This window comes from Sus scrofa, chromosome X (genome assembly GCF_054392235.1).
Source record: "Sus scrofa isolate SSC_HxYL_T2T_F1_AM1 chromosome X, Sscrofa_HxYL_maternal_Yorkshire_Landrace_v2.0, whole genome shotgun sequence".
NCBI lineage: Eukaryota > Metazoa > Chordata > Mammalia > Artiodactyla > Suidae > Sus > Sus scrofa.
The window spans coordinates 105748791-105774278 of record NC_139401.1 but is presented as its reverse complement, the minus strand read 5'-3'; the positions used below and the strand labels follow the sequence as shown (position 1 = coordinate 105774278).

The 25488-nt window shown below is 33.9% G+C and overlaps 2 protein-coding genes across 7 annotated transcripts in view; one reads left to right on the top strand and one right to left on the bottom strand.

Moving 5' to 3' along the window:
* The first annotated feature begins 11206 nt into the window (after nt 1–11206).
* Nucleotides 11207–12480, top strand: CT83 (cancer/testis antigen 83). The gene is made up of 2 exons (XM_005673848.4): nt 11207–11365; nt 12147–12480. The coding sequence occupies exons 1-2, from the start codon at nt 11291–11293 to the stop codon at nt 12453–12455; spliced, it is 384 nt and encodes a 127-aa protein (XP_005673905.1). The 5' UTR covers nt 11207–11290; the 3' UTR covers nt 12456–12480.
* A 2241-nt stretch (nt 12481–14721) lies between these two features.
* SLC6A14 (solute carrier family 6 member 14) overlaps nt 14722–25488 on the bottom strand; it is a 371528-nt gene continuing 360761 nt past the window's right edge. For all 6 annotated transcript variants that reach the window (XM_085006371.1, XM_085006372.1, XM_085006375.1 and 3 more), the window contains 7 exons: nt 23179–23407; nt 20969–21094; nt 19156–19274; nt 18577–18676; nt 18215–18324; nt 16225–16392; nt 14722–15297 (listed from right to left, as the gene is read on the bottom strand). In XM_085006371.1, coding sequence (XP_084862497.1) covers nt 15151–15297; nt 16225–16392; nt 18215–18324; nt 18577–18676; nt 19156–19274; nt 20969–21094; nt 23179–23407 — 999 coding nt within the window. In that variant the 3' untranslated portion in view covers nt 14722–15150. The remainder of the gene's footprint in view (nt 15298–16224; nt 16393–18214; nt 18325–18576; nt 18677–19155; nt 19275–20968; nt 21095–23178; nt 23408–25488) is intronic.

The following is a 25488-nucleotide window of genomic DNA, read 5'->3' as shown; positions in this document are numbered from 1 at the left end:
TAAATAGAAATAAACATATGAAATGATGTTCAATTTCAATAATAATCAGAGAAATAACAAATTTAAATATTTTTCACATCCAACACATACCCAAAACTTTATTAATTTTTCTCTTCTTTTTTGACTGCCCCATGGCATATGGCGTTCCCAGGCCAGGGACCAGATCTGAGCCACAGCTGCAACCAACCCAGATCCTTTTACCCACTGTGCTGTGCCAGGGATCCAACCTGCATGCTAGTGCTATAGAGACGCCCCCATTCCAGAATGCCAAAAGTAAATCTGATAGCACAAGTTCACGCAAGGATGCAGATACAGGTTCTATCCAATATTGTGGCTTGGAGAGTAGTTATTAAAATACTTTTGGAAAGAATTTTATTCACACAAAGTAAATGAGCAAGGTCAATATGGATGGATACATCTCAAAACAAAATGAATGATAAAGCAAATTACAAGAGAGTTCAGGTATAATGGTAAAATGATTGTACATTTGAAAAATCACACGTTTATGGAAACATCTCACGGTATTAACATAAAACGGGACATGGAGTCCACTAACTTTAGAATAGTTGTTATTCTAGGAAGTGAAGAGCATACTGGAATATGTGCAGAATAAAAAGTGGGCTTTCTACAAGTTTTATTCTTTAAAAACAGCGAATATGGCAAAAATATTTTTTTCTTTTGCTATGCACATGGCATGCAGAAGTTCCCCAGCTAGGGATTGAACCCAGCCACAGCAGTGACCCAAGCTTTGGCAGTGACAATGCCAGATCCCTAACCCACTTAGCCACTAGGGAAATCCTAGCAAAAATCTTAGTATCTGTTAAAGTGGATTCTTAGGGTCTAGATTATTGGAAAGGAGGTAAAATCTCTCCTAATTTCTTAATCGTGTGTTTATCATTATTAACTTGCAATGTGTTTCTTTCATTCTCTCTCTGCTTCTTCCTTGTGTTCTTACTCTCTGTCATGTGTGCATGTGTGTAGTAAAATAGGATCATGTAGTAAAATAGGATCATGTAGTAAAATCATGTAGTAAAATCATGTAGTAAAAATCATGTAGTAAAATAGGATCATGTAGTAAAATAGGATCATGAAGGTTTAAAGCATTTGATATATACCTATGTCAATACCTTCCAGTTTTTCACTACTTAAATAAATAAGAAATGGCTATTTCTGATGTGCATCTTTGGCCCCATCTCCGAGTAATTTCCTTTTTTCTTTTCTTTTATTTATTTTTTCTTTTCTTTTATTTATTTTTTCTTTTCATATGGAAGTTCCCAGGCTATGGGTCAAATTGGAGCTACAACTACCAGCCTACACCACAGCCACAGCAACGCGGATCTGAGCTGCGTCTGCTACCTACACCACAGCTCACAGCTCACAGGATCCTTAACCTACTGAGGGAGGCCAGGGATGGAACCTGCATCCTCATGGATATGTTGGGTTTGTAACCCGCTGAGCCACAACAGGAACTCCCCGTAATAGTTTCTTAGGATAGATTGATGGTATGGGATTACTAGGATATGAATATTTTAAAGCCATTTTGACATATTGCTTTTGAGAACATTTGAGCTAATTTGCATTCCTATTAACAGAATGAGTATCCACATTCATCTTCACTGAGGAATAGTATTTTAAAAATATTAGTCAAATATATATACCTCATTTTAATTTTTATTTCTTTGATTGCTAATTAGACTGGGCATTATTTTTTTTGTCAATTATTTTACTTTTTTTTGTTCTTGCCAATTTTCTACTAGAATATTCACTTTGTTCTGCGTTTTCCAGTCTCTTTCCATGTCTGCATATTCCTGTCCTAATATCACATTTTTTTAAAAAGTGGTTTTTGATACATTTTTATATAAGCACATATCTTTATTTTTGTTCTTCAAAAATTTCTTGTCTGTCTCATGTTTTTAAACTTCCAGATGAATGGTAAAATCATTTTCTCAAATTTCAAAAATCCTCTTGGGGTTTTGTCTGAATTACAGTAAAATTACATCTGAATTTTTGAAAACGTGGCCCGTTGATATTGTCTTACTATCCAGGAACATGCTATTTTTCTATATTTACATACATCTTGCAATTGTCCTTGGCCAAATTTTTTTATTTTTTGTTTCTGGGTATTTTATACATCATGTTGTCCTTGCAAGTGGTCTTGTTTTCCTACTCCATTTTCCAACTAGTTATTATCACTATATAAGAAAGCTATTTAATCTGTTCATTTACTTTGCATCCAGGCACTTTAAACTCTCTCATTATTTCTAAGACTTTTTTATGCAGAATCTTTTAGATTTTCTATGCAGATTTTTCTTACTGCATTCACTGTAATTTCTATACCATTATTAAATGATTATAGTGCTGGAACATGCTTGTCTTGTTCTTGATTTTGATTATGTTTCTAGTGTGTTACTGTTACAGATGATGTTAATTATTGTTTTCATCTCAATATCATAATATTAAGGACCTATTCTTTCATGCGTAGGCTTTGAAAAATCAATGCTTAGTATTGTTAATCCAGAAATGGATGTTGAAACTTAGAAATTGCCTCTTTTGGACATCTATTGAGATAGTCTTAGAGTATCTTTTTCTTTTGATCTATGGAAATGATATGCTAAGAGATTTCCTAATGTTGTCTTCTTAACATTCTGAGAATTATATTTGGTGATATTATTATTTGATATTGTCCATATTTTATTTGTTTAGTGCTTTATGTTAGTAATTTTTCATTTTAAGAGTCTCAGTCTTTAAATTCTCTGTGCTATATTTGGCAAGATTTTATGTCAGAGTTATGTTAGCTTCAAAAAATGTATTAAGGAGCAGCCTTCCCTCTTTTACCATGATCTGACTTTTAAAATTACTGGCTAATTAAATAGGCCATGAAAATATGAAAAAAACATAAATAGTCAGTCTTGGAATTTGAATATAGCTTCCCAATAGAATACAAGCTGCAAGGAGGATTTTTGTCTGTTTTGTTCACCACTGTATCCTCACTGTTCTAGAACAGTGCCTGCTATTCAGTAAATGTTTGTTGAGTGAGCGGAAAGTAATGAATAGTTTCCCCAGACCTTTTGTGGAGTTGTTTGGAAGGTTTATTTTTCCTGATGTATCCCATATTTTGAGGATAAAGTTCTTTTCCGGCATCACTTACACATACCACCACCCTCTCAAAAAAAAACCTGGTTTATTTTAGACAACTGAAGTATGGATGTTACTAGAAAAATCGTGTATTGTACTTAGCTTTCCCAAGGATGTTAAAAACAATTATCAATATTTTCCACTATTTCAAGTTACAAAAAGGCTGAAAATTATATTTTAGTAAAATCCTCAGGTTGGCATTTCAAAGTTTTAGTGACAAACAAAATGAATTATTAAAGTCTCGATTTGAGATGGACATGTAGCTCATTGTCTTAGTAAAAAAACCTAAAAGCAATTTTTCTTCCAAGTCCCTTAATACTTTCCAGAACATATTCCAGATCATATTGCAGGTCACTTAAAATAAGCTCTAAATGTTACTTAAAGTAAAACAACGTCACTGAAATTAAAATGTCAGATTTAAGCATCATCACTCAGATTAATCTTTTTATTTTGCCTATGTTACAACACCAGGGGAGATATGGGGTAGAGGAATAAAAACAAGGTCTCAGATTAGGGTTGATCATAGAGTATATAGCCTTTCACCTTTTTATTTTAAAACAAAGAAAAGGAATATACCTAGTAATTTTGACTCAAATATGATTAATTTTAAAGGGCATGTTCTCAGCAAAATTCCATGGTGATTTATATGTAGTGAAGTCTGGATTATGGTGTCATAGGTCAATGATCTGTGGTATATTTAACAAATAAAACATACCACTTATTTATTTGACCCTGGATTAAATGGTACAATTCCAAATGAAAGAAAGCTATAATTTAAAAGTGCAGAGAAACCCCCCAAAATGAAATAAGCTTACAATGCCCTCTGTTGATGAAATGTGTGACTAGAGAATGCATGATCAGAAAGAAAAAATTCAACATATGTTTCTTAGTTCATATTTGTTTAGTTTCTCTAAAACACGTCCTAATTGAATTTCATAAAATAAATGTTTTGTTTTTATAGCAGTCAGCACAAAATTATGTAAGTCAATAGGAAAAAGTATCAACATATAAATTGTTAATGCAGCAGGCCTAGTTACATGGCCTTGAATAGATATGATCTACTTGGAACTCGTTCTGGGAGAACAACAATTGGAAGGGAAGAACTATTTTTTTAGACAATTTCAATTAAAGCAAGGAAGAAGAGGTAGATGCGTAGAATTCTGAACAAGCCAGATTGCTGTCCTCCCTCTCATTTTCCCTAATTTTCAAATATCAACCAAATCCTTACAATGACGGAGTTTGTGTGTGTCTTATAGGTGAAAGGTTGGTTTGGTATCCCGAGACAAAAATCTAAGTCCCCTCCTCTGGAAGGTGTCCCAGAGATTAATGGACATCCTTCAGTAATTGCTCATCCTTCTTCTCAGTAGCATATGCCTAAGAAAAAATACTACATTTCTTAGCCTCTTTTGCAGCTAGTTTTGGCCACATATCTACCTTGTGGCCAGTAAAATGAAAGCGGTAGTATCATATGCAACTTTGGGGAAACATCCTTAAAAGAGAAGAAGCGTGTCCTTCTTCACCTTTCCCATCAGCATGTTAACAGAACAGTTCGGCAACCATCTTGGACCATGAGGTGAAAGATACATGTTGAAAAGGACAAAACAACAGAGTATAACAAACCAGGGTTCCCAATACATTTATGAATCTCCACTGCCCATATTGAACTGCTTGTCTTTTAATCAACTCTTTTGTTTGTTAAAAATATTTTTATTTTGGATCTCAGTTCTGGCTGAATCTAAACCTAAACGAAACAAGAAATATTGGAGTAAGAATTTCAGAAAAACTGTGTATGACTAACATGCTCTCAAACACTCAAACAGCAATAACCAATAAAACAACCAAATCAAGCTTCCTATCTATTTCATGTATCTGTAAAACTGAAAAAAAAAGACAAAAGAGGAAAACAGTCACACCATCGAATATTGTGATATCATAAGTTATTATTTTTTTTAATTTGCTTTTGCTTTTTAGGGCTGCACCCACAGCACACGAAGGTTCCCAGGCTAGGGGTCAAATCCGAGCCACAACTGGCTGGCATACACCACAGCCACAGCAATGCAGGATCCAAGCCACATCTGCAACCTACACCACAGCTCACGGCAACGCCAGATCCTCAACCCACTGAGCAAGGCCAGGGTTTGAACCTGCAACCTCATGGTCACTAGTCAAATTCGTTTTTATTGTGCCACAGTGGGAGCTCCATAAGTTACTTACACTAAGAATTTATACAGCCTTTACTGCATTATTCAAATACATTAGCAATGAAATGTTATTGATTGTGTTAAATAACAAATGACAATATAATCTAGGTATTTTTTAAAAACTGTTAGAAAATTGATGTTATGTACACATTAGTATAAAGTCTCAGGAGGAAGAAGTATTTTACGTCATATATAAAAACGTGAGTGAACAAAAGCTTTTACAACCTAGAATTTTTAGTTTACTAGTGCGGGTGGGGGTTTATCTTTTCCTGTGTAAGAATGAAGTGGACTCTAAAACCACATTCTGCAAGCACATGAAATAGGCCTGATTCTGATGCGAAACTAAGGTGAAAACACATTTTTCCACCACTCCTCTAACAATAAGATAGTACTCTGTAGTTCCTGTCTCAATCATGTAGCTTCATAAACTAAAGAGAGCCTACCAAACTGCATTAGTATAGTTTGTTAATGGCAATTCAATAAGAAGTAACTTCTGCTGCTTGTTTCCCATCTTTCACTTCTGGACAACTTGAGTGGTTTTCTCTCTCTCTCTCACACACACACACACACAACCATAACCTCTCACCTCTTATCCATTCTTTCAAAGCCACATTTGTTTGCCTTGTTTCTCTTACTGCCCTTAATTTTTCCTCTTACTCCAAGAGGCAGTTATCCTATAATTGAAATTGTATATGTCTATTCAATAACCTGCCAACCACCACCATCACATTCCATAATATCAAACCCGTCTCTGAGATATTTTTTAAATTAATAATAGTTCAAAAACATCAATAATCTTTCACATTTCATGAGTCAACAAACCAATAATATTTCACACTTCACATTGTGATAGTCACTGTACTTAACAATAACCCAAAGCATGAGACCTCACTGACTACACTGATTTATAAAGGAATTGGTACTTGTGAAAGCATAGGTTCTGCAGTGTCTTTAAGTTGAACTTATATTGTTAGAGACCCGGAGAAGAAATAGTCATTAGAAGGTGGAAAGACCTGGGAATCCCTTTACTTTCTGTTTATTATACAAGGTAATACCTTTCCTGCATATATAAACAGGAAAAGGCACTACCAGGGAAATGCAAATTTTTCTCTGCATACACAGTTGTTCACAAAGATAACAAATTTATCAGAAACACTCTTTCATAGCACAAACCAAGATTTGGGGGAGAAAACAAGAGTGGGTTTTTATTTTATGCTAACACAATAAATAAAATCCTTAAGAGGGAGGGAAGTCATAAAGAAATATAGAAAAATTACCATCAAATTAAGTAAATTTGCAGCAGAGACAACTGAAACAGCATTTTATAACTGAATAAGCACATGCTTGCTAATGACCAAGATGTACAAATATTTAAATATTTACAGTCAATATTTTTAAAGTACAGCAATAAGCAAACAGTGATCATTAGGAACTTACCTTTTTTCCAAAAATAAGAAGCTTAAAAAGATGATTTAAGGTGTACCCTTGTGGCACAGATGGTTAAGGATCTGTCATTGGCACTGCAGCAGCCAGGGTTTGCTGCTGTGGTGCAGGTTTGATCCCTGGCCTAGGAACTTTCACATGCTGCAGGTACAACCAAAAAGAAAAAGAAAAAAAAAAAAAGATGATTTAAAATATATGCCAGAAGTACAGAGAATTTACAAAATATTTCAATAATAATAAGTAATCTGTTTTCTGTGTACAAAATAATATGGTCTTTAAACAAAAGAAAACTCATTCTGATTTTATTTTCTGTGTTCTAGGGTATTTAATAATTTTCACATAATAATTTCCAATAAAATATCCATAAGCCACTTTTATTTCTATCCTTAATAGTTTTTATATGTATATGTTTAGACACATTTAAATGTACAGTTATATGATAATGTGAAGCTTTCCATCTTATTTTTAAAATATAATTAGCTTTATAAGCATATTAAATAAAACAATGTATGTTATATTTATCATCTTAATACAATTGTGATAATTCCTCTAATAAACAAAAATATAAATTATATCCATTATCTCATATATGTTCGTTTTTCTCTAACAATTGTACCCAGTCCAAACTCAAATATCTATCATTACCAGATCTAACCAATTAAACTTGTTTCCTTGTAGAGAAAAATAGAATTCAGAAAATCAAAACTGTCTAGCTCTTTCTTCTCCACCAGCACACATTTCATATTATTTACAATATTTTAAAGGAATAAATGTGTATGTTATTACTATCCAAAGGCTTTATTCATCCTGTTAAATTTACAGCTGTTATATAAATAAGGAGCAAAGATAAATGAAAACTGGGTGTAGTGACCAATGCTTTGTACACTTTTCTTGCTTAGAATTGTCCAGATAGCCAAAGTATATTTACTACTTAGCTCAATTTAATATGACTTTAAGGAATAAAGTTAACTAAGGATGTGGAACTTACAATTTAAGCCAACACATTCTTTTTTATGATTTGTAACGTTATATAAATTCACAAGACTAAACTCCTTAAAAACATACCATTATTGCAAATTCATTTAGTTCAACAAAATTTTGTGTTTTAGTAATTTAAAACTATTTGTGGAAACAATAATGACAATTACTCAACCTATAAAACAAAGTAAGAAATTTAAATATTTTAAACATTTATAAATTCAAGACTTGTGCTAACTAGCTTTATTATTTTTGCATGGTGGTAGAATCAAGGCAAAGAAAAAACTGTTGTTAAACAAAAATTAAATCACTCTGATTTGTCCTGTGTCATCTACTCATTCGTAGTATTATATGAACTATTTTCTAACATGATTCATAGAACTCTTTACTCTTGAAATCATTCCAAAAAATCTAAGGGTCTCCCTTCTCTGCTTATTTTGTTACCTACTAATCTAGGCTATTGTTTGCAGTTACAGTTAAACTTTTCATCTGAGTTTCTTCTTTGGTTTGAATGTTCTTGATTATTTTCTGAATAAACATATTCCTAGAATTTTCAAATAATGATAAAAATTTTTTGCTCAACTAAACATTAATATTTTCCAAAATATAGAAACAAAATGGAAGAGGAAGAAAAAAAGGGAGACATGAGCAAAAGCCAGCCCCAGATATGTGTCAAATCATCATGGTAAAAAGCTAACTATATTTCTTCTATAAGCTTAGGAGATGCCATGGAGGCAGGAAACCTGTTTGACACATACATACAATAAGTGACTACAACTAGTTTAAACAGTAAGTCACATGAGTGGCAGTTCTAAGTCCATATCTTAGAAATATACTATTCTTGAAGTATGAAAAAAAGAAGGATGTTTTCAAGGTATTAGACAAATGAAAAACAAAAGAAAAGTTGGCATCCAATTAACAGGCAGTTAAAAAATTGAAAGTCAATTATATGTGTGACATCCACTCCTTTATTTATTTATTTATTTATTTTAATTTCTTACAGATTGGAAGATAGTATACTTTCAATCATTTCTACTAGCTGCCACATCTTAAAAATCAACATTTAGTACGTTATGTCAACAATCTTACTGAAAGAGCTAAAGGGAAACATGGACAAAGAACTAAAGGAATTCAGGAAAATGATATAGGAACAAAATGAGAATATCAACAGATATGGAAATAATAAAGAGTTAAAGAACTTTCGGAGCTGAAAAATTTGATAGCTTAATTGAAAAATTCACTAGAGAGATTCAAAAGAAGACTTGAATGGGGAGGTGAAAGAATCAGTGAAGCTGAAGACATTGGAAATTATAAAGTCTGATGAGTAAAAAGAAAGAAGACTAAGAAAAAGAGAACAGAGCCTAAAGTATTTGTGGGATACCATCAGATGGATCAATATATGCATTATGGAAGTCCTAGAAAAAGAGAGAGAGAAAGGAGGAGAAAGATTTTTTGAAGAAACGATGACAAAAATTTTCTCAAATTTAGGGTAGTATGTGAACGTACAAATCTAAGAAGCCCAATGATCCGCTTTAAGAGACCCATATTGAGACACATAATCAACCTGCTGAAAATCAAAGACAAAGGAGGGAATAATGAAAACAGCAAGAGAAATGTGACTCATCATCTACAAGGAATCCCCAATAAAATTATGGGTGGATTTTCCAGCAGAACTTTGCAGGCCAGGAGGCAATAGGATGATACATTTAAATTGCTGAAAGAAGTAAACTATCAACTGAGAATTTTACATCCTGCAAATATGTCAGTCAATAATAAGGGAGAAATCAAGACATTTCCAAACAAACATGTCTGAAAGAGTTTGTTAACCAATAGACCTACACCAAAGGAAATGCCCAATGGAATCCTTCAAGTTGAAATGGAAAGGACACTAGTTAGTAACTAAAAGCCATATGAAAATATAAAGATCTCTGCTAAAAATAAATTCATGGGCAAGGTTTAAAAAAAAAGGAAAAAGAAGGTATTACAGTAATTTTGTTGGTTAGCAACAGTCAATGTGCTTGATAAGAATATTTTCCAAAATCTTTGAAGTGTTCCTTTGGACACCAAGGTGTTCTACAATGCCCTATTCTAACTTCTCTGTTTGTACATCCTACACAGACATGAGGGACTTTCTTACATATTTAGAGCTTCAATTGTCATTCATAATGCAGATGCCTCATATATTTATGTCTTATTTCCCTGAGATTTATTATTTCATGTTTCAAAGTCACCTCAAACTCAGCATGCCCAACACCAAATTCATGATCAGCATCATCCCCATACTTGGTTATTTCCCATGCTTCCAATTGAGAAAGCCATAATGCCAGCACCTTCATTCTCCTTTACATCTCATATGGTATTATAAGCTGATGTGTCATCATGTACTTCTTGTCATCACTTATTGCACTTTTACATTATTTCTGTGAGTATTTGATTAATGTCTATCTCTCAAACTAGAGTGCACATTCCAGAGGAACAGAGACTTTATTTTTGCTCATAGTCATATTCCCATGGTAGAACACAATGCCCACCCTTTACACGGGTGTTTAATAAGTTTGAGAAGGAAAGGAATTATATTTATACATTTCTCATATCAAACATTTCTCAATTATGAGTTCAATGCTTAAACATTTATTTATGTAACAAGTATTTTTTAAACACCCGTGTAAAGGGTGGGCATTGTGTTCTACCCTGGGAATATGACTATGAGCAAAAATAAAGTCTCTGTTCCTCTGGAATGTGCACTCTAGTTTGAGAGACAGACCTTAATTATATACTCACAGAAATAATGGATTCAAGTCCTGCTTTTGCCACTAGTTTCAAATGAGTCTACTTAACACCTGAATCTGTTTCTGCATTTCCAAAAGTAGACACAGTATTAAAAAATACCTATAGCACAAAATTATTGTGAGAACTATATGGGGAAATGTCCTTGGAATTACTTTTTAAGCTGTACAATGACACAAATGTACATGAACTATCCCAATGTGAGTAGAGTTGAGTTGGGAGGAGGTATTTGGCCAAGACTCACAATTTGTAGGTAGCTACTTCCTACGGTGCATTTCTACCTTGTTTTTGAAGTTGCTTTTGAGATGACTAATGACGTGATTGTATTAAAGATAACAAGTTAACAACAAAAAATATCTAGTATTTAACCAGTTAACCAGTCAATTCTGAGTCTGTCTACCATGTTTCAGCTTCCCCCAACCCCAAACTCCCCCATTGCCTCTTATTCTCCTAACTGTAACCAGTTGGGCAGTTAGTAAAGTGTCGCCTGATTTCCTGCAGGTCGGTATGACGTCATCAGATTGTGACGCAGTGCCCGCACGTGCGTGCTCAATTGTGAGGTCACGCGCCCTCTCCAGTATATAAAGCTGGAAGCAGCCTTGCATCCCAGTTGCACCAGGCAGGGCGGGACGCTTAGCATCCTGGCTCACGGCTTCCTGGGTCCGGGCGGCTAGCAGCCCCCTGCTTCCCAACTGCCCCCCGAGTGCCTTGGTGCCCGAGAAGAGAGAAGAGGCCAAAGAGGAGCCATGAGTATCCTGTTTCTGCTAGTGAGCGGCGTTCTCTTCACCTTCATGTTTGTCTATTGGAAAACTGGGTTTCAGGTAAAGTGTGTAAGAACGATTGGAATTGGATGAAGCTGGATGAATACATGGATTGGGGAGGAGGGCAAGTTTAAGAGCGTAGAAGGATAGTGAAATACTAAAATAAGAGTGAGGGGAGGTCACCTCATTTCTTTTTCTTTTGAAAGAGCCCCGGATGTTTACTCTTTACCCCCATACTTCTCTCATGTTGACCAGCAGTTCCACAGCTGCGGTATGTTATCAAAAGCCCCAGGTCAGTAAGCGGTATGGTCAGCTTTTCACTCACTTGAAAAGTACAGCAGAAAGTGCCCACTCCTCACCACCACCTCCCATTTTAAGAATCTGTATCTTCTCTCCTCTTCTCTGGCTTCTACTGTCCCATATGTTTCTGTTTGCCTCTTCCTCCCTTGTATTTTCCGTTTCAGCCATCTTTATGAGGGCTTTTGGGGGCATTCAAAAATAATTAAGCTCAAAATGTGCATTTCCTGGATTTAAAGTTCCAAGGGAGGTGCTTTTAGATAAGAGTCAGACAGGGTCCAAGTACAGACCTACGGGACTGCCCAAGAAATGTAAGCCAAGGGTACGGCATTTGGGCATTACAAGAATACTTTCATATTTTTTTTCTCAGTCTTTTTTGGGAAGGGCATATTTCCAAATCAGTGTATTCATTCAACAGATTTTAATCTTGAGGGAGGGCAATCTGTTCATTGTGGTAACCAAGACTAAGCATATTGTTATTTGGTTGTATTTGGACATTGCCAAACTCAATAAACTACATATGTATAATTTCCTTCCCTTACAGAGAAACACTGGTGAAATGTCATCAAATTTGACTTCTCTTGCACTAGTAAGATCATCCTCTTCTACTCGGTCAACTAAGAGCAGTACTGATAAGAGTCTTTCAGTCAACAGTCTCTCTCGGGATATCTTAACTAATTTCCCACACTCAGTAGCCATGCAGAAGCGAATATTGGTAAACCTCAGGATCGTGGAATACAAGCTGGCTGAACTGGAACAATTCCTAGTTACTAAGGGTTTAAATGGTGCATTAGTTAACCGGAAATCCACTGATGAGCTTACAGAATGTGATGACAGTGGAGGCAGTTATTAAAGGCACTTTGAGTGGATTCATTTGATTATATGTGTTTATACCAAATGAATTATTATTTAAAGGGGTAGGGGATGCCAAGTCAGATACAAAATCCAGACATTTGTCAATTTGCTTACCCACATTTAAAGAATTGATTATATTGCTAATATATATTTTACTGGGGAGGGAATGAAAGCACAATAGGGAAACAGTTATTTTTAATAAGCTACAGTAAAAAGAATATAGCTGAGATATAGTGATTTTAATTTCACTCGTGTGTGAAAAACAGTTCTAATGATTTGAAATACAATAGATGTCTCCAAGTTTACATTAAAGTAGATCGGATTTGATAGAATTCTTTCTATTATGCAGAATAGTCTTTCTTACCACTGCTGAATCTGTGTTATAATAATATAGGAGCTATCACTGACCACCCTAAAGTGTGCCAGCACTCTGTTAAGATTGGCACTTACACATTTGTAAAGATAGTCACAGAAACTGTTAACTACTCTTTGTAGTCAGCTCTGGAAGTGCATTTCTTTTCCAGCACCTCCTCTGTCACCAATTAGATATTATTTCATTAGAAGTATGCCTAAATCTTCCTTGAATTACAAGAGTCACCTGTAGAAATTTGCATGCTTTTTTTCCATTTGGTAAAAAATCCACACCTCAAATAGCACCAAAACATAATGGTAGAATGCATGTAATATAATATGAATTAAAATCAAAATATTTCTAAGATGTAGTTAGCATCTGTTTCAAATAATACTAAATCCAATATAATTGAGGAATCAACAATCTGTTGACATTCACTAATAGCATTTGACCTACCCTCAAAGAAAACCCTCAAAATATCTAACACAAGTTCATCTTTTGTACATAATTCACTGAGATTGTTCAGTCTCAGGCCTACTTATCTACTTACTTTCATGCCTTCTCTCCCCAAAATAAGTTACCACTATAAATGAAACACCTAATCCCTTACTTCTTTAATCTTCAACCAAAAGGAAGAGGAAAAGGAATTTAAAATGTTTAAGAAATTAAGGTTCAAAATTATATTATTCCTCATTTGACCAGAACAAAAAGTTAGCAGTAGTATATGTGGTTCTCAAACTTTTATGAGTCACAGATCCCTTTTGGTATTTTGATGAAAACTATGGACTCTCTCCCTAGAAAAATGCATACACATACCCATAGAAAAATATTACATATCATTTCAGTTTCATACATTCTCTAAAGCCTGGGTTAAGAACCTTAAGAGTAAATGAAAAGCTTCTTATGTGCTAGGCAATGGCGTCATCCTAGGTTGTGGCATTAAACCAATTGTCAGTGATACATAATCAACATATAACTCTATTAGTGATATGTTTTCATTATACTTTATAAGAAAACTGGTACATAAAACCTTATAATCTGGCTGCCCTCATTCTTGACAAGTTTGACAAAGTTTGTCTCCTAATAAGTATGTAAATAAGTTATCACCTGTAAGTAGTAGCTTGTTCAAATAAGACAAAATCATTCTTTTTTTTTTTTTTTTTTTTTTTTTTTTTTTGTCTTTTTGCCTTTTCTAGGGCCGCTCCCACAGCATATGGAAGTTCCCAGGCTAGAGGATGAATCGGAGCTGTAGCCACCGGCCTACGCCAGAGCCACAGCAACACAGGATCCAAGCTGTGTCTGCAACCTACACCATAGCTGACAGCAACGCCGGATCCTTAACCCACTGAGCAAGGCCAGGGATCCAACCATAACCCCGTGGTTCTTAGTCGGATTTGTTAACCACTGAGCCACGACGGGAACACCAAGACAAAATCATTCTACTTGATCTATTAACTATATTATAATCATAAGGCCTTAGATTTGATTGAAGCCATTTCCTCATTAGTATTTTGTTCCATTTTCTATTTGAAATTAAACCTAGATTTTGGAATATATAATGAACTACTCTTAATTTTGTGAAACACAGTAGAAATTAGATGGGTCATGTTTTTCTTCCAAATACAACTTAAGGAAGACATTTTGAGGGGAAAGAAATAATCAAAGCTTCTGAATTCCATTTTCTAGATTTATCACTCACTGACCATAGAATCCTTGTTTTTCTGTCTTATGTCACTATTTTTAAATAATGAATATAACCACTAAGTTTACATAGAAAAAGTGAGCCATAAATACATGAAGTTTTTAGACATGAATCAAAAGCATTACGGTATAGTCCTCATATTATATATGCAGTTCATTTTTTCATATATGTCTGGCATTTCTAATTAAGTGAGGCTTTCAATTTTAACACTTTCTTTTAAAAATATTTATTTTCCCCAGCTTTATGGAAAAGAATGATTGTGTACTAAGAAAACATAAGCAAGTATATTTTAAAACCTGTATAATAGAAAATATAACTATTTTCTAAATAACTAGCTCAAAATAAAGGCTTCAATATATTAGAAAAATATTATAGTAATATTTACAAAAATGCTATTGTGAAATAGAGGCAGCTATGTGTGTATTAACAGATAGATAATCTTAAAAGAAATATAGTAATCACAGTACTAACATTAGTATATTCACATTTTTATATTACATTCCTGCTTAAATGGGAAAAAAACTTCTACCATTATGAACATAGTATATACATTTTTCTACTCAACATACAAATAAATAAAAATTTCCTCTATTGTAAAATAATCACATTACACAACCACATATTTTTAAAAATTAGATCTCATTCTGGTTTTCTACTGCCACTAACAGTAGGTATTTCATGGTCAGTCTCTTTTTTAGGATCTACCATGTTTTTGTATCTTTCTCCACGGTGTCTTTCCAGGTATGGCCCCCAGTTAGAAGCTGGTCTGCAGCAGCTTACAATGCGCTAAAAAGGACCAAAGGAAAAAAAAATGAAAACTATATTTTCATTTTAGAGTGTTAAGTCTCCTTGCTAATCAAAATGAAATAAGAACCATAGAAAAGTTCAAAATGATCATCTAATTTCTTAATATACCATCTACCAAAAAAATGATACTCAATTTAACCAACTGTTAATACAATTGTATTGACTACAAAGCCAAAGTAACTAGGTATGTAAATGATTTCAAAAGAAAGTATGTAAACCCATTCAAGCAACATTATCACGTCACATACTTTCACTAAATTCTCAGACATTTCTATCCTGGTCTTAGGGCGAGGGTTAGGTGAGGATCCAAACCAGTATATACCTGGGAAGTTTTAAGAACCAAAGAAAGGGTCAAACCATTGATAAAGATTCACAAAATCCTGATCTAAATCTTGAACCCAGTTTGACTCCTGAGCCTACCTTGTCATGATCCTATTGAGATGTCATAATCAACTCCATTCCCCTAGGCCTCCATGGAAGAGGGATAACACAGGGTCTGTATTAGGTTCAAGACAATTTACCAGACTTTTCCCAGTTTTAACATGCTATTACAGTATGTATTAGTACTGTGACCAGATGAAGTTTTAAAGGTGAAAATTGTAGATATAAAGGAAAAAGGTCATTTGCCTTGTGCGTACAAGTATAGATACTATAACTTTTATGTGGTAATGCTTTTAAGCACTCTAATAGGGCCCGAAGATATAGCAGCAAGTGAGATAAACTCCTTAAAGGAGTTTATAGTCTAGTACAAGGAGACATGAAAGTGTATATCCAGTAAAATACAATGTTATGCACATAGTAATGGATAATTATATCATGTATAAAAGGAAGAGTGATTAAGCATATTAGTCTTCATTTTGATCATAAGTATTTTATATAAAGTATAAATAATATTAACATGCTTACTTGAAAGATGTTTCCTTCAGCTTGAATTATTTTTATGATAGCCATAATTGGAATCCAAATAATGCAGAAAATAATCATACACCACCCTAGAGCAACTCCCCAGTCAGGGTATGGAATTTTGGCATAATCAGGTCTATGAAATTGCACCAATGACCAGATCAAAATTGCCTGTGAAAGTATAATATGAAAAGAAAATGCTAAAATTAAACTTTATTGCACTAATGATTTCAAAGCAATTTTGATTCTATTCCTTAGAAATAATTTATCAAAAGCAATTAAAACGAAAATACATTCAAGCCAACTAATATAATCAGGTAACTAGACAGAAGATAACAATACTAAATGAACCAATCTAAATAACTTGTATTTGGCTTTGGATAGGTTCCTCCAAAAGTAGCACTTCCATATGCTTATAAAAGTTACAAATACTTGTACAACATGTATTTCAGTGAAATACTTTACCATATCAATTCAATGAGAATGTGAAGTACACTTTAGTGAATATGATTTGCTTCTTGCTTAGAAGTTGTTTCTATTATTTTCCACTATGCAGAGTACCCCTTACTCCACACCCAAAACATACACATTCATTGGTACATGTTTACCAAAGCACACTTCTCTTCTAGCCTCTTAGTGAGATAAAAAACAAGCTCAATATATGGGTAAAAGAGTAAATCTTAAAGATGAAAACACTTTAAGCCCAAGTGTTTTTAAACGTGTTTTTAAAAACCCTACTAGGATGTTGCAGCATTAAAGCTAAATATTTAGAAATTTATAAAGCAAACAAAATGAACAAAACCCCAAAATACTTAGTAGTTTCTCTAAATTTACCTCTTTGTTTACTAAAATCAATGAGAATGTAGAATGTAAGAATTTTAAGATATTCAAGTTTAATTTTGGAATTAAACAAATTAATTCCTTCAATTTCATTACAGTAATTTAAATTTATTTCACAATTACCATAATTTTACACAACTACAAGAGAATAGATGAGGGATAATAGAGTCTAATATCCATGACTTAATACAAAACAGATGATAATGTATATCCTTTAATATTTAATACTTTTGCATTTTAAAGTAAATCCAGTTGTCAAACCTGGTAATCAATGAAATTTAGTTGGTAAAGGGCTGATTTTATTATGGAGAATTTTCAAATAAGGAAAACAATATTTAGTAGCACTGTCAAAGTCATATAGCAAGAATATGGAAAAAAACTTAAAACCTTCTAAAAACAAATTCTAGATAAAATTACGTAATGGCCTTTTCTAGGATAACTTTTGAAGCATGGAGGCAATGAGAACCAAAACACATCCTTCATAAAGCTTTGCCACTGCTCCACCCTCACCATTTATTTACTAAATGTGTTTATTTTGGCTTTCAGCATTTTACTGTCCCTAATGGTTATTTAGAGACATTGTGTCTATGTCTCTCCAGTAAGACATCTTTTGCCTTCCCTCACCTCCAAAATAGAACCAATTTTTAACATAAACTATTGCTTTTGTTGACACAGATGAATTTCTTTTAGTAATTTCAGATACTAAATACTTCCCATAAAAATAAGCATTCATATCTGATTGTTGTTTCTTAACAATTAGTATATTTAGATTGAATTATTTGAAGGCATAGACTGAGTCTTAAGCAGAGGTTAAGAACATTGTATATGGCTCAGCATATTTTTCAGGGAATTAGCAAATGACTGGTTTTTAAAAATTTATCCTACTGATAATTTTTAAGTATCTAGGACCTTTAAGTCTATAGGAGCTTATTTATTTTCTCAAATGATAAATGTTTAAGCCTATGGCCTCAAAAATAATACTAAAGGCATCTTAATTTAGGCACCTTGGAGACGCTAGTCATGAAGCAAAAGTTGAAAATCATTAATTTATGACATTAATTTGTTTTATTATAAAAGTGAATAATTCGGGTTTATCTTAGAAGTGTTTAAATATATATTATTGATATCAAATTAATGGCATAATAATACTTACAATCAAAAGGATAGGTGTAATGACAAACCAGCAAGCTCTCCACCATAGCCAGAATATCCACCTTTTTGCTCCAATCATCATTTCTATGTCTTCAATGAATCTGTTCCCTCCTAAAAACAACAAAGAATTCATTCAGCCCTTATTAATATTTTCATTAATTAATCATTGTGGACCCAAGTTATCTTTGCATGTGTAAACATTTTCCTATACTACGAAAATGAATTGTATATAACATTTGACTACATTTTATTTATAATAAATTTTGTCCACTATATTATACTTAATTATTATAGCAAACATAATAAAAAGGAACCAAACTAAATCATTTTAATAAAATGTATTGATAATTCTATACTGTTTACCATAAATCCAGATGATTCCTATTAGTTCCAGTATAGCTGCAATCAAAATGCCCCATCCAGCACAGAAGTGGTCAATCAGATGAACCCAGTATATTCCAGCCTACCAAAAAAATCAGTTACTTTGAAATATATTTTAAATTATTTTTATGATTGATCAGGTATTCAAATTGAATCTACTCATTTGATTCTAACATATGCTTCTTGGTTTCACCTCTGCCAAAATGTGAAAAGGAATGTTTTCAAATGTAAACACAAATGTGGCTCTAAATATCTCAAATAGTAGGGACCTTTCATTCTATACTGAGTTACTGTAAAAAAATAAGCATACAGTGTGTGCTCTGTAGTAGCTGCCAAGAAATATAACCTATGTTTAAAGTCTATAACTTTATTGTAATTGGGAAAATTGTCCATTATTGGGCTTTTTCTACCTCTGCAAAATATACTATCGAAATTGTGTTATAATGGGAAAAAATCTGGGCTAAAACTCAGGAAATCTTGATCCAAGTCAGACTTGGACTTGTCACTAAACATCCTCTTAAACTTGGCTTCCTTAATTAGATTATAAAAGGAATAATATACCTGAGTCACACAGACGAGACCAAGGAGAAACAAAACCAAGCAGCAACCCAAAGTTATGGGAACCCTCATTTTCTTCATCACTTTGGGAAATAAATCTTGAATCGTTGTTGTAATCGTTTCTTCAGAAGGGAAAAATATGACATGCTATATGTCAACTCATTTGCCAATAACTTTAATCACATCCAATAAATTTAATCATTTTAATTTTAATCAACTTTTATTAATCAAATTTACAAATATATGCTGAGAATATACTCTGGGCCCTGCTCTTTGCTTTTAAAAATCCCTAAGTTCCTTTCTCTTGGTAGTCACCACTTGTCAGTTCTGATAAAAATCAGATGCAGCTCTATTTGTTGTTGTTTTCATCGGTAGCAGTTATTAGGTAACAGGTCCCCGGGGGCTGAAGTAGTTTGAAAGAGGGTTATAGGGAGGGAAGAATTCTAGTAAAACTTTTTTCTTTTCGTCTTTTTAGGGCCACACTGGACATATGGAAGTTCCCAGGCTAGGGATCAAATTGGAGCTGCAGCTGCTGGCCTGCCTACACCATAGCCACAGCAATGCCAGATCTCAGCTGTGTCTGTGACCTATACCACAGTTCATGGCAACACCCAATGGGGTCCAGGGATTGAACCTTTGTTCTCATGGATACTAGTCGGGTTTGTTACCACTGAGCCACAACAGGAACTCCAGTCGAACTTTTAAGATGAGTATTTGAATAAATGACATGGAGACAGAAAGGCCTTCTAAGTATAAGAAATAAATGTGTTCATGAAACAGGGTACTGGCTAAAAGTAGAAGGGTATGTGGGTAAAAGGATTGAGAAACATGTTTGAAAATTTCTGGAGTGCTTTGAAAGTCAACTAGAGGAGGCTGGACTTTATCCTGTAGGCTATTAAAATGTTTTATGTAAGATGTTATTATGACTAAAACTGTTTCAGAATTTCTAGGTGTGTACCCTAGGGAAAATCCCTATGTGTACATAGAACCATATGCAAGAATAATTGTTGCAGTAGTGTGTGTAATTTTAAAAAGTTGGAAATAATCCAAATGCCCATCATTGTGGCAGCAGATTGTGAGGTAACTAGATCTATATGTCTGTGTATATTCATAATATATATAAAAAGCCGTCAGAATGATATGTATGCTATGAAATTTTTACATGTATATTTTATTTATGGATACATATAAAATGCATACAAACATGGACTGAATAATCCATGGTGATGGCTGTTTCTAGGAAGGAAGAAATGTGAATTGTACTGGGGGAGAAACATAGGGGTTTTAAAATTTATCCATAACAGCCTATTTTTCTAAAAAACACCCAAAGCAAATATAAAATATTGATGTCTCTTCTTTTTGGGTGTATGATACATGAGTACTTTGTATTTTTCCATATTTAAAAATTAAGTTAAAAAGAATTTTCAGGAGGAGTTCCCATGGTGGCTCAGCGGAAACGAATCTGACTAGTATCCACGAGGTTGTGGGTTCACCCTGGCCTCGCTCAGTGGGTTAAGGATCTGGTGTTGCTGTGAGCTGTGGTGTAGGTCACAGATGCAGCTCGGATCTGGCATTGCTGTGGCTATGGCATAGGCTGGCAGCTGTAGCTCTTATTAGACCCCTAGCCTGGGAACCTTCATATGCTGCAAGTGTGGCCCTAAAAAGACAAAAGACAAAAAAAATTTTTTTTTCAAAAAGATTATTCTGAGAGTAAAAGCTAGAGGGGGGCAACACGAGTAAGAAAAGGATGTTTTTAAGTAGAGGAAACATGAGTAAAATATAAGAGGGATAGGTTAACCCTGGGAGTATTACTTACCAATGGAAGCAAACTGAGAGTCCAGACCCAAAGTCAAAAGCATGAAGAAAAATAATATGGACCAAAATGGCCCACCTGGGAGTTGGGCTAGAGCTTCTGGATAAGCAATGAACGCCAAATCGAAACCTAAGAAAAGTGAATGGCATTTTAAATTAGTTGCCAAGAAAATTCACATATTTGCACATTTTCAAAATAACATACTAATTTGAATTTGGCAACCTAATCCATAATATACATTCTTTAGCAACTCTTTCATCTTCACTTTCAAAAGTATTTGACTAGGTTGTTCTATGATGTGATAATGTGAAAGTGTGATGTGAATCAAACCAGTGAGATAAATTTTGTAAATGGCACATTTCTCACATAAGAAATCTTAACTATTTCCATGATTTTGTGTTAACTGATTTTTTTGAATTAATGAAGAACAACTGTCTTACACTCCAGAAACCTAAATTAGGTCACCTTACTTTAGCCTAGAAATTCTAAAAGAATTACACTATCAATAAAGATATATTCTTGGAACAAACTTTTTAGTCTTCAACTCTCTTTCCAAATGTTTACACAGAATCACTGTATATAGTGCCATTTTATTTTTTCCCACTGTACATGTAATAGCTGTGTAGTGCCATTTAATTTTTTAATTGACATAGTTGATTTACAATATTATGTTAGTTTCAGGTGTACAGCATTGTAATTCAGTGTTTTTGCACATTATACTCCATTACAGGTTATTACAAAATAATGGGTATAACTTTAGTGCCATTTTAGTTAATATATGGATACCTGCAAAACTGTATATAATGAAACTGTAAATTGAATCTTATTTTCTATTTGATGTATGCTACCTTTAGAGACCCCTTTTTAAAAAATTTGCAATCATATGATACTTAGTTTTAAGTATTTTAAATTTCTCCAACTTAGGCTAGAGAATTAGCTTCTAGCCTAGGCTCTGTCACTTCCTAACTATTCGATCTTCTGCCAGACATAACATTTCCGTGTATCAGTCCACTCCTTTGTAAATGATGAGCTGGACACTAGATGCTCTCCAGAGTCCTTTCTAGTCCTAATATTCTGTTCTCATTTATCCATCTCCCCATCAAATGATACTAACCATAAATAGAAATTTAATAAGGGATTCTTAAAAGGAACCCTAGAATTCTGTTCCTAAGAATCTTTAAAGTTATGAAGTGGAGTTCCCGTTGTGGCTCAGTGGTTAATGAACCCGACTAGCATCCAAGAGGATGAGGGTTCGATGCCTGGCCTCACTCAGTGGGTTGGGGATCCGGTGTTGCTGTGAGCTGTGGTGTAGGTCACAGATGTGGTTCGGATCCTGCATTGCTGTGGCTGTGGTGTAGGCCGGCAGCTACAGCTCTGATTGGACTCCTAGCCTGGGAACCTCCATATGCCGTGGGCGTGACCCTAAAAAGACAAAAATAAATGAATAAAGTTAGGAAGTTCATGAATCAGATTCCTTTAAAGCTGGATACAGCATACAAAGTTAGTTGGGTTTGTAGCTCTATGATATTTATGTACATAGATTAATTTATTCATATATATTAATACATACCTGTATATACGTGTATACATACATATATAGATATGAATACACACAAATTAAATGAAGACATTGCATGCAAATTGCTTATCTTGATGCCTGATGCATGCAATTGTGCAATAAGTAGTTCATATTAAGGACTAAATGAAATTTGGAAAAAAGAAAACCTTAATTGTTCTGCATAAACCTTGTTTCTCAGGTCATCTAAGAATTACTATATCATTATACAGTTCCCATCATGGCACAGTGGAAACGAATCCAACTAGGAACCATGAGGTGCAGGTTCAATCCCTGGCCTCGCTCAGTGGTTTACATATCTGGCATTGCTGTGAGCTATGGTGCAGGTCACAGGCCCGGCTCGGATCCCACGTTGCTGTGGCTGTGGCGCATGCCAGCAGCTGTAGCTCCGATTAAGCCCCTAGCCTGGGAACCTCAATATGCCACAGGTGTGCCCCTAAAAAGCAAACAAAACAAAACAAAACAAAACCCACAAAGAATTATCATATTAAAATAACCAAGTTATATAAGGTAGAATGAGAAAGAAAATGCAGTACCCTAAATCTTGAGTACTTTAGTTGCTATAAAATATACCAGTGTTTCTTAAATGAGCTACATTGGATTAATCAAAGTTAATGATATATATTGCATTACATACCTGATTTTACAACTTGAGAGACTTCCTTTCCAGATATATGAGCCATGTGTCCCAATATAGAAAAAATAGCAAATCCAGCGAACACACTAGTAAGGCAGTTTGTCAAACAAACTACAATGGCATCTGAGTAGCAATTGTTATTGAACTTGTTGTAAGATGATAGAGCAACTAAACCACCCCAAGCCACAGAAAGGGAGTAAAATATCTGTGTGGCAGCATCTTTCCAAACCTATAATAGAAAATAATTTAATAGTCAAAAAATAATCTTAATTTTTCATTTGTGAAATATTTCACAAATATTTTATATATACAAATGGATATCAAATATTTCATATATACAAATGGATATCAAATATTTCATATATACAAATGGATAAATATTTCATATATACAAATGGGTAAATACGTGAGTGAAATGCCTTGGTACCCACTACTCAGCTTAAATAACATGCTAAATAAGATGTTACCAGTCTTTCAAAGCCTCTGTGTGCCCCTCCCAACCTCCAATGATAACTGCTATCCTGACTTCTGTGGTTATCATTTCTTTGATTTTCTTTACATATTTTTTCTACATAAATATGTAACCTAAACAATATGGCATTTAGCTTTGCATGTTTTTGAATTTATAGATAAGTTTTCTTAATGTGTGTAAACTTATACAAGCTGCCTTTTTTCACTCAGTATTGTATGAGATTTATCCATTATCAATTTGAACCATTGAAATTTTAATTTTGTAAATAAAAAATGAAAGAATATAGGCAAGTTCATATGGTTCAAACTAGATGTATTCAGTTCTGAGCATTTTTTTCCACTTCTGTATTGTATACTACAGTGTATCCTATATCCTGTTGATGGACAGGATACTAAATATTACCAAATTATTTTCCCAAGTGGTTGTATAACTTTGCACTCCCACCAGTTGGTATGAGACTTCCCATTCCCCCACATCCTTGCCAACACTGGGCAGAAATGTTATATGGTCCAAACTAGTGGCTGTGAGATGAGAGTTTTGTTAATCCCAATTACTTTAAGGTTTAACATGTTTTTATATGTTCACATTCCATAGTTTTATTTCTGTGAAATTCTTGTTCATATCTTTGGCTGATTTTTTGTTTGGGCTATCTCTTTATGGAGTTTGGATTCTAATCTTTATCTGCTATATATGTTAAATTTTTGTCTCAATTTGTGGCTTATTTTTTTCACCTCTTAACATTGTGTCCTTTGATAAACCAAAGACTTTGTTGTTGTTTTAATGTAGCTGAAGTATCCATCTTTGCTTTTATGCATTGTCATTGATTTCTCTGACATAAAAAAGAATTCTCATCCCAAGGTCATAAGCTACCGTCCTATATTTTCTTCTGAAAGACTTAAAGTCTTGCTTACATTCTTAAGTTTTGAATTCACCTGAAATTGATATTATGCAATTAAATTAGATATCACAATACATTGTTTTCTAAATGGAACATCCATTGTCTGAAGAGAACTGATATTATCAGTTATATATTTGGATATCAACTATGTCAATTACATCAATTACATAGTCCATTCTTTTCCCATTGATCTGCATCCCCACCTCTGCCACATACCAAGTTCCAGATGTTCATTAACCTGTTTCTGAGATTACCATTCTGCTCCACAGGTCTATATATATCTGTACCTATACTAACACCACATTATTTTTAATAACTATAGCATTATAATATTGTTTCATATGTGGTAGGACAAGTCTTTCTCACTCCCTCAGAAACACCTTGGAGGTTTTTTTTTTTTTTTTGTCTTTTTCTCTTTTACATAAAGTATATGTTTTCAAGTTCCATGGAAAACTGTGGCTGGGAATTGGACTGTAATTCCATTTACTCCACATATTGATTAGGGGACAATAAAAAAAACAACTAACATGGCTAGTACTAGACAATTTTGGAAGAATGATGATACATTAAGCATCCCTAAGTAAAGATGGCAGAAGAAACATTTGGGGCCATGTGTAAACATGGTGCAACCAGAAATGCAGAGGGTCAGAATGGGCTCTGAGGGCAAAAGAATGACAACCTATGGTATATAGAATACAACCGGAGCTCAAGATTCTTAATGCCGCCAGCAAGAATTTCTCAAGGCATATTCTAGAAAGGGCTGCCAATCCAGTTCCCTCATTTCATGTTTATATTAGAGCCCTATGCAGCTGAACTCTTCTCTTTAAGCAGCTCCTACACTCTTCATCTAATTCGGACCTCTTTATTATTCCCCCTTTCACAATTTACCCCTCCTGTTTTTGCTAAAGGACAATAATTTATCTTAGAAACTAACTTAGGT